Source organism: Pteropus medius, unplaced genomic scaffold (genome assembly GCF_902729225.1).
Source record: "Pteropus medius unplaced genomic scaffold, Ma_sr-lr_union100, whole genome shotgun sequence".
Lineage (NCBI taxonomy): Eukaryota > Metazoa > Chordata > Mammalia > Chiroptera > Pteropodidae > Pteropus > Pteropus medius.
In genome coordinates, this window is record NW_024349140.1 from 19,774 (window position 1) to 30,324 (window position 10,551).

A 10,551-nucleotide genomic window follows, 5' to 3' on the forward strand; every position below is an offset into this window, starting at 1 on the left:
AGAACCAGTCAGAAATGAAGAATAACCAAAGTAAAAAATTCATTAGAAGAAGTCAATAGTAGATTAGATGAAGCGGAGAGTTGCCGCGGTCCAGCCGCGACAGGATCCAGGGGGCCCCGAAGGTGGGCAAGGCGTCGGCGTGGGAGACAGACAGCTACACAACTCAGAGGCGGGGTGACACTGTTCCATTTTATTGTGATTTGAGTACAACTTTTATACTTTCTATTTTGGCATTTGATTATACTTTGTGGTTAAGATAGCAGGGAGTTAAATTTCTGTGGTTAGGCGAAGCAGAAAATCTTATAGAGTATATTATTATTAATATTCATGATTAACTAGTACATTCTTATTTAATCATTAGAACAGAACTACCTGATGGAACAATCTAAACTTTTAATTCTTATATCTATTACGTAAGATATAGTTTGACTTAAGTAAAGGTGATAGATAGAGGTATTCATAACAGCAAATATTGGCTTGTGGGCAGACATTGTTCTTCTTTGTGCCTGAAGAAATCTTTTAATTGCTATTTGGTTTATGCTATTATCTAAAGTTCAAGCTGAACCTTTCTCATAGCTGTTCAAAAGTTTCCTTGGTGCAGTATTGAAGAAAATATTTATAAAAATCAGTTTTACAAAGCTGCTTTCGTAAGCTAAGTTTTCGTTCCTTTGTTTTTTAAGCACTAAGGAGGTGCTGACCTAGCCAGCCTTTCTATAAAACTTAAACTACTATAAGGCACATGAATTCCATCTTTATTCACCATACGTATGCTATCTTCATTATAAGCTCCTGTATAAGGCAAAGGAGGATCAGGTAATCTTTTCATACTATTAGCCCCCCTAGGTGGATACCAGAGTTTTCCATTTATCCAGTAGGCCACAAAAGGAGGCCCTTCCATAGTAGGCACAGGCTTATGAGTAAATTTCTTATCCTTTACTAATTTTTCTACTAACTGCGTGGGAACAGGAGTATAAGCTGGTTCTAGTAATTCGGCTTGTTGTAATTTATTCATAACATCTTTAAGAGGCACGTCAAAAGGAATTTCTCTTAATAATTGTTCAAATAAAGGGTTTATGCATTCTGGACACGTCAGGGTGACTGGAGCTGACTCCATACGCGGGGAATTTACTATGTTTTCCTCAGAGCCAGTTTTGAGGAAATCCACTTGTACAGCGTTTACACTTACTAGAATTTGTGCTACCCAAATTCTCCCTGTTAATAGGATCATTCCTAAGAAACCAATTATCCCTAAGCACATGCCACGTCCTCGTTCTTGACGGTGCATTCCTTGAAGCCTCTGTCCCCATCTCCGGACCTTGTCACGCAGTAGGGTAGAAAGAGGACACGGCAGAGAGTAGAATTAGCAGTTTGAAAGATACAGTAGCAGAAAAAAAGCAAAGGAAAAAATCTAAAATATTAGAATAGTTTAAGGGGCTTCCGGGATAACATCAAGTACACCAACGTTTGCATCATGGGGGACTGGAAAGAGAAGAGAGAGAGCAAGGAATTGAATCTCTATTTGGAGAAATAATGACAGAAAATTTCCCTAACCTGGCTAAGTAAATAGACATACAAGCTCAGGAAGCACAGAGTCCCAAACAAAGTGAACCCAGGAGGCCCACACCAAGACACGTCATAATTAGAATGCCAAAGGTTAAAGACAAAGAGAATCTTAAGAGCAGTAAGAGAAAGGCAATTAATTAGTAACCTACAAGGGAGCTCCCATTAGACTGTCAGCTGAGTTTTCCAAAGAAACTTTGCAGGCCAGAAGGGATTGGCACAAAATATTTAAAGGGATGAAAGGTACGGATCTACAACTAAGACTACTGTACACAGCAAAGCTATCATTTAGAATCGAAGGACAGATAAAGAGCTTCCCAGATAAGAAAAAGGTAAAGGAGTCCATCACCACTAAGCTAGTATTACCAGAAATGTTATAGAACTTCCTTAAGAAGAGGAGGGGGAAAAAGATAAAAAAATATGAATAATAAATGGCAATAACTTCAGATCTATCAATATTTCTTTAAATGTAAATGGAGTAAGTGCTCTAATCAAAAGACATAGTGTGGCTGAATGGATAAGAAAACAAGACCTTTACGTATGCTGCCTATAGGAGACTCACTTCAGAAGGAAAGGCACCCACAGACTAAAAGTAAAGGGATGAAAAAATATTTCATGCTAATGGAAACAAACACACAAAAGAAGTGGGTGTAGCAATACTTATACCAGACAATATAGACTTTGAAACAAAGGCTATAATAAGACCCAAAGAATGATCCAGCAATTCCATTTCTGGATATTTATCCAAAGAAGCCCCAAACACCAATTTGAAAGGATATATGCATCCCTATGTTCATTACAGCATTATTTACATTAGCCAAGATATGGAAGCAACCTAAGTGTCCACCAATACATAAATGAGTCAAGAAAAAAGGGTACATATACACAATGGAATATTACTCAGCCATTAAAAGAATGAAATCTTGCCATCTCAGCAACTTGGATGGAGGCTATTATGCTAAGTGAAATCAGTCAGAAAGAGAAAGACAAATCCCGTATGATCTCATTTTTATATAGAATCTAAGGAAGAAAATAAACACAGAGAAACAAAGTCATAGATACAAAGAACATTTCGATAGTTGCCAGATGGAATGAGGTTGGGAGATGAGTGAGAAAGGGCAAGGATTTAGACGTATAAATTTCCAGTTATAAAAACAGTCACAGAGAGGTAAAGTACAGCATAAGGAATATAGTCAGTAATACTATAATAACTATGTGTGATGTCAGATGGATTCTAGACTTATCGAGGTGATCGTATTGTAAGTTATATAAACGTCTAAGCACTATGTTGTACACCTGAAAATAACAAAATATTGTATGTGAACTGTAATTAAAAAAATTGTTTTAAAAAGAAAAGAAGAAATATGGTATGAGCCATTAAAAGTAGCATTATGAAATAAAATTTACATAAGGGTGTGTTTGTAAAACTAAAGTGCTGTATTTCTGTTAGAAAATTAAAAGAATGAATTATGTAAAAAATTTACTCAATATGTAAAAAGTGAAATGCCCATGAGTTTTACTTGTCAATTATTTTATCACCTTTGAGGCTGTATATATGTATTTATTAGCAATTTACTTTCTTGATGAAATTGTCTGTGAGAGCCCTTTGGTTTTGTATGGTGGGTTTGAAGTGTTTGCATTTCTGTCTGTGACCACATTCTTTCAAAAGTGACTTTTTTATTTTTAAAAAATGAGTGTTTGCCATTTAGTTTTTTTATGTATGTATAGATATATTGTGGAGCTGTTTATATAAATATACAAACACATTTATGATATAAATATACAAATATGCATATCTATATAAAAGTTGTTTTCCAAACTATCAGGAATTCTATCAGGAATCTTATTATCAAAATGACAATAAATAACAAATGCTGGTGAGGATATGGAGAAAAGGGAACCCTAATACACTGTTGCTAGGAATGTAAATGGAAATAGAGCTATGATATGATCCAGCAGTCTCACTTCAGGGTATATATCCAAAGGAAAGAAAATCACAATCACAAAAATATATCTGCACCCACGTCACGTTTGTTGGTTAGTTACTCACAAGGAAACACTGAGCCTCCCTCAATAGACTATTGGATAAAGAAAATGTGATATATATGTATATATAAATTTATCAGTATAATTATATACTCTATTTAAATATATATGAAATTATAAACATATATCATGAAACTATTCAGCGATAATAAAAGAAGGAAATCATTTCATTTGTGACAACATGGATAAATTTTTAGGGCCTTACAATTACTGAAATATGTCAGAAAATAAACGATTAAACTTCACCATCTTTTATATGCTATCTGTAAAGCCATACTCATAGAAATGAAGACTAAATAGAGAGTTGCCAGGGAGAAGAGGGTGAGGGAAATGTGGAGATATTTGTCAAAGGGTGTGAAATTCCATTTTAAGATGGGTAAGTTCTGGGAATGTAATATACATCATGGTGACTATAGTTAACAATAATATATTTTATACTTGAAAATTGCTGAGAAAGTATACCTTAAATATTTTCATCACAAAAAAGATAATTATTTGAAGTGCTGGAAGTGTTAAATAATCATATCGTGGTGATAATTTCACAACATATGTGTGCAATTAATCATCATTGGGCACGTTGAAATTACATGGCTATATGTCGATTATCTCAGGAAATCTGAAAAACATTTTATCTCAAGTCTCAAAGCGATGAATAGGGACGTACAGTTCACCTAAGAGAATGGGGGAATGAATCAATCATTAAAAATAAATTCTACCCGGGGCAAACAGACACATAAGCATTTCATGCTTCTTTTGACAACAAACATTGGTAAATTATGTGCTACAGACTTGCAACCGTGGAGATATGAAGAGTTAGTGGAATAATTTAATTCACCAAGAAATAACAGCTTTGTAGATATTCCTCAGGATAGAACATAGCAAACAGTAAAACAGCTAGAGGGGTCTATAAATTCTTACTGTAGCCATTTTCGAAGCCAGCAAGAGGCAGTTAGAAGCTATGTCACTGATACAACAGAGCATAGATTAGTAGCCACCCTCTTTCCTTGTGTGAGACCTGAGAGGAGGTCCCCCTTCAAGATCACAGCTCTGTGTCCCCCAGGAACAGGGCAATGCTGGACTCACTTGCTGTCCTTAGAGATTCTCTGGTGTCACAATAGTTTAGTAAGCGCAGAACTGGGATATGGTCACAACTGCTGCTATAGATTGAGCATCTGCTATGTCCCGGTAATTTCCCATCAGTCTTAATATACTACTAACTTCTCACACCAATCTATAACATAGGTAGAATTTCCCTGTTTATAGATAAGGGACCAGAGGCCTAAGAATTTCATCTCCTGTGATGAGAGACGTACTCCAAAGACACGTATAAACTTGAGGGTGCATAAACTGACAACTTAAGGTCAGATCTGAGATGTGTGGGAAGGTTCTTGGTGGAGAAGGCCAAAAAATACTTACCCCGAATGTAATGCTTGGCCACAGCCTTGATACTCAGATGGTCCACAGACCAGAACTTGCAGCATCTATATTAAGTAGGAGCTGGTTACAAATGCAGAATTTCCGGATCATCCTAGACCTGCCAATCAGACTGTACATCTGAACAAGATCCCCAGGTGATTCATATGCAAACTGATGTTGGAGAAGTTCTGCTCTAGAATGGTATTTCTCATCTCACCACTGTTGACATTTCTGCTGGATAATTTTCTGCGGTGGGGGTTGTCCTGTGCATTGTCGGATGTTGTGCTGCATCCCTGGCCTCAAACCACTAGGTACCAGTAGCACTTCCCCAGCTGTGACAAACAAAAATTGCTCCAGACATTGCCAAATGCTCCCTGGAGGCAAAATCACCCTAGTCAGACCCACCAGCCTAGGGTACAAGAACCTAGGGCACAAGATGGAAACATCTTGAGGGAATTCCAATAAAAACCAATCTCTTTCTCAGTTTATAACTTAGGGCAGATCACTTAACCTTTCTGACCCCAATTTCTGCAAATATAAAATGGGGTTCATAACAGTACTGACCACACAGAATGGACATTTGTAAAAATGAAATAAGACAATTCATATAAGATTGTAAGCTCAGTCCATGGTGCATAAAAAGATTTAAATATATCTTATAAATGAACATTTTGAGAGAAAGTAAATGATAGCACTGATCTAGATTCATGTACTCATATACGACGTGAATCTCCTAACTGATTTGTCAAAGCCAAGGATTATGGTTATCATTGTTTTTTAGCAAAGGAACATACCTCTCGTTGAGGAGGGGCTACCAATTTTCTGGAGATATCAGGAGCTGTTTCCTGCCATAAGACAATACTTTGGAGGTCCATGGGACCTAGTCTAGTCAGGTTCCTCAGTTGTAGATTTGGAGAAAATATTAACTGCAAGTTAGGATAAGGTGCAAGGAGGTTAGACCACTGGAAGGCAGGCATGTTCATGGAGAACGAACAATAAAAGTTGGATTCACCTGATGTGTAATATGGTCTCTTGGGAACAGAGAATCAGCAGGAAATTTTCCTTTCTTTCCAGATCAGTGTCTCACGGGAAAATACTATGCTCAGAGGTAGGAATAACAATGAAAACAGTGCCTGATGAGCAAGTATGAGAAGCTGTAAATACTTCCTCTGCTGCAGTGTCAGGTGTGCAACCTTGAGCTGAAGAGAGCGTAGTTATTGCTTTTGGATTCCTAAATCTGGTTGGGGACCAGTGCTTCACTCCTTCCTGCTGTCTTGTCTGAGAACAGAGCTTCAGTGTCCAGCATCAACCATCCAGGGAGGAATTAAGACTTCCACACGGTGTCCTCCCTCTCAGAGACCCCATTCTGGTGAGTCTGAGAGCCTACTAGGAAACTGAGGAAAGATTTGGAGAGAAATCAAGTGGAGAACTTCAACTCGAGGTCACCTGAGATCCTAACCAGCCCAGCCCATAGCTGAGAGATGGCCGTTTATGTGCTAGGTAGACTAATGAATTTATAATTTATTTCATGTGTTATAAGGGGAAATGTATGTTGAATCAGCAGTGCAAGGGTAGTTGTTGAAAATTAAGTGATGGGAATGCAAGTCCAGCTGGATGAGATGAGGAACAGATGGGAGACATAAAGTGGTTTCAATACATTAGAACATAATACGGGAGTTTTGCAATTAAGGGGAATAGGAGAATAGAGTAACTGGGGGCATTTTTAGAACTTTTTAAGGTGGGATGTATTTGAGCATGTTCTGTATTTGTCAGAAAGACTCAGACCCATGGAAGTAGATATTACATTGCAACGGCGATTCTTGAAACATACATTTCCCAGTACCATCTCTCATGTTGGGTATTCACTTGAAAAATTGTGTTTAATAAGCAAAAAGGGGTATGCTGATGTTGAAGGGTTACTTTGCAATATTTTATTATCAAGAGGTGGGGAAAGAATGGAGACACTTGCGAGGTAGAAAAAAGTCAGCCAGATATCACCACCAGTGATAAATATTCATTTAGTGACAGGAAGGAACTGTGCTAAGCTTTTGAATGAAGCTATAAAGTTACAATTACAAATTTAGAATGATTCTGCTGTCTCTCCAAGTTCAAACCACTAACATGTGGTAGATTGAGATTCAAAACTGACATTCTTTTTTCTGATTCAAAAAGTTTCACACCTAAAATCATTTAGAAAAACCTTTAACCATTTATCTTTAGGAGTCCTCATCTGTTGTAGATTATATATTTTCTTTTGTAAATTGTATGTTTGTTCCTTTTGCTTATTTTTTCAGTGGATGTTCAATCAGTTATATGTCTTGACATGGTAAAGATATCACTCCTTTCTCTTTGAGATAAGTTTTTTCTTGCTGTTTTATTAGTTATTCTGGGCATCTAGGGGATAGCACCAGGGTTGGAATGTTGCCAGAACCAAAGCGCTTTCTCCTCATCACATTGCTCAGGGACCATCTGAGCCATTAGGTCTTGTTTTTCTCTCATCTTTTTCCCAATGGTTTTTAATATTTTTTAATAGAGGCACAAAATGGTCCTCTTAAAAAGAAGCCTCATGTTTACATGTTCATGGGAGGCTTAACAACTTGAATTTGGGAACAATTTCTACATTCTTCATGGTCAAGATAAGTTGAATTCAACAACGTCCCTGTATCATTCCTTTCTTAATTCTTGTGGCTGGAAGTGAGAAAAGCCTGGCAGTAACACGGCCCAAGGATGCCATAGTGTGCTGTATCCATGTTTGAGTGTGTGTTTTGTGGGGCATGAGCTGTTCTCTGAGCAGTGGGTCCTAAGGTGATATACTCCAAAATATGTCCCTTAAATACAGATGTCAGAATATAAATCGATAGATGGAAATTAAGGAATCATGTCAAATCATAGGAATTCTTTAGCAAAATTTAAAAAAGTAAAAGGAAGAACATGTGGAAAAGACTCCCCGTGACTTGAAGTTTCAGCAGCTGCAGGGAGACCACCCCCTTCCTCCACAGTCTGTGACACCATCTTTCATCACTCTCCCTCTTGCTCATTTCCCTGGACTCTCTGTTTTCCCTTTGAGTGCTGAGTATCTGAAACAAATGCTGTCCTCAGGGCCTTCGCACTGACTCTTTCCACAACGGGCAAACACGTCCCCAGATAACCTCATGACTCCCACTCTGTCTTCTTCTAGGACTATGTAAATGGCACCTTGTTTGCAGATCTTCCTGAACTTCAGTGAAATATAACATTTCCATTTACACTATTTTATACCTGCTTTTTTTCCATAGCACCTGTCACCATCTGACATGGTATATATACATTTCTATTTTCTAATTTATATTCTTTTTCCATCATTGGGTTGTAGAGAGTTTTGTTTTTCAGCACTGTATATTCTTACCCTGGAAGATGGCCAGTCCTTAATAAAAATTCCTCAAGTACATGAAAAATTTTGCATTGAAATGGTATATTACATGAGCTGCTGGGAAAAAGGTTGTGTGTGGTATAGACTCCTAATCGCAGGTGTCACAGCAGATTCCTTAAAGGCAATATGATCAATATAAATATATATATTATTTCCTCGACTAAAAAATATAAAACCTAGCATTTCTTATTTTTTTAAATTCTAGCATTTCATATGTTAATGCCCACATGTGTAAAAATTAATCATGTTATTTTATTTTTCTAGTTGTGACAACCACCATATGCTACCAGGCAATGATACACGAATTTCAGAATTTCTTCTTTTGGGATTTTCAGAGGAACCAGAACTTCAGCCCCTCATATTTGGGATTTTCCTCTCCATGTACCTGATCACTGTGTTTGGAAACCTGCTCATCATCCTGGCCGTCAGCTCAGACTCCCACCTCCACACGCCCATGTACTTCTTCCTCTCTAACCTGTCCTTGGTAGACATCTGTTTCACCACTACCACCATCCCAAAGATGCTGCTGAACATCCAGACACAGAGCAAAGTCATCACATATGAAGCCTGTATCATCCAGATGTATTTTTTCCTACTCTTTGCAGGTTTGGATGTTTTTCTCTTAACTGTGATGGCCTATGACCGCTATGTGGCCATCTGTCACCCCTTGCACTACATGGTCATTATGAACCCCCGGCTCTGTGGACTGCTGGTTCTGGTGTCCTGGATCATGTGTATCCTGAATTCCTTGTTACAATGCTTAGTGGCTTTGCAGATGTCCTTCTGTACAAACTTGGAAATCTCCCACTTTTTCTGTGAACTCAAACAAGTGGTCCAACTTGTCTGTTCTGACACCTTTTTAAATAACATCATGATGTATTTTGGGGTAGGGCTGCTAGGTGGTTGTTCCCTGGCTGGTATCCTTTACTCTTACTCTAAGATAATGTCCTCCATATGTGGAATCTCATCAGCTCAGGGGAAGTATAAAGCATTTTCTACCTGCGTGTCTCACCTCTCGGTTGTCTCCTTATTTTATTGTACAAGTGCAGGAGTATACTTTAGCTCTACTCCTACCCACAGTTCACAGTCAAGTGCGACAGCCTCAGTGATGTACACTGTGGTCACACCCATGCTGAACCCTTTCATCTACAGTCTCAGGAATAAAGACATAAAAGGGGCTCTAAAAGGAGTTTTGGAGATGATGGTTACGAAAAGCCAACCATCCTGGGACTGAAATAGTTCCCATGATTGCAGGGCTGAAAACATTTTAGAGCCAGATATTGCAATTTTTTTATCAGATTATGGAAAAAGCACTTGCTCTTTCCATTTATTGTCTGAAATTACCATTTCTTTGATTTAAACTTCTTTCTACAATTTGATAACTCACTTGATTAAGCTTTCAGCTGTCTGATGTATGGACAGTTTTCTATTTATCTATTTTCCTACTCTTCCCATTTTTTTCTCAATCTTGGATGAGAAATATTGGAAATTCCATTTCTTTCATGGGACAAATTAGATTTCTTAAAAATAATGCTTTCTAAAATTAAATCTATCTTCCTAAACAATTTTTTTTACAGTTTTCCTGAGGAAACGATCATGAGTTATATTCCACACATGGAAAAAAAGTACCCTTGGCAACTAAGACCACTTATATAATTTTAATGCAGAGGAAAATCTGAAGTCAAGGTTTACAGTTAGGGTCTGTCATTCTTTTCTATATCACCACCTTAACTGTTCTTACTGGTAATGACAACTCTAACATGCTACTGAGTTTTATTACTGGTCTCCTGGTGTTGTTCTTTTATTCAGCCTGGTGTCTCATTGCCTACTGTAGGCATTGACAAAAATTGATTATCAAACATATATCTCTAAGTAGAGTTTACATTGAAAAGCAAATCTGAATAAATAGATTGACTTAATGTGGTCTTGGTGTCAGTGATGACTTTACATTTGAAGAAGCAAAAGTTTTAAGCACACATTTTATTATTATGAAAAATTTTCTTTTCCATACTGTACATCTACTCATTGAAGTATGGAGGACTAGTGTCCATGTACAAGAGTTTTTTTAAAAAAAGTATAGTTGACGTACAATATAATTTTAGTTTCAGTTGTACAACATA

At 37.4% G+C, this 10,551-nt stretch overlaps 1 protein-coding gene across 1 annotated transcript; it reads left to right on the forward strand.

Annotated features, from left to right (window-relative positions):
• Positions 1 to 8,711: 8,711 nt before the first annotated feature.
• LOC120616959 (olfactory receptor-like protein OLF4) lies at positions 8,712 to 9,665 on the forward strand. The gene has a single exon (XM_039880508.1). The coding sequence runs from the start codon at positions 8,712 to 8,714 to the stop codon at positions 9,663 to 9,665; it is 954 nt and encodes a 317-aa protein (XP_039736442.1).
• The last annotated feature ends 886 nt before the right edge of the window (positions 9,666 to 10,551 follow it).

Bases quoted from the DNA above. Each gene is read 5' to 3' on its own strand.
- LOC120616959 (XM_039880508.1), top strand. From the start codon at position 8,712: ATGCTACCAGGCAATGATACACGAATTTCAGAATTTCTTCTTTTGGGA.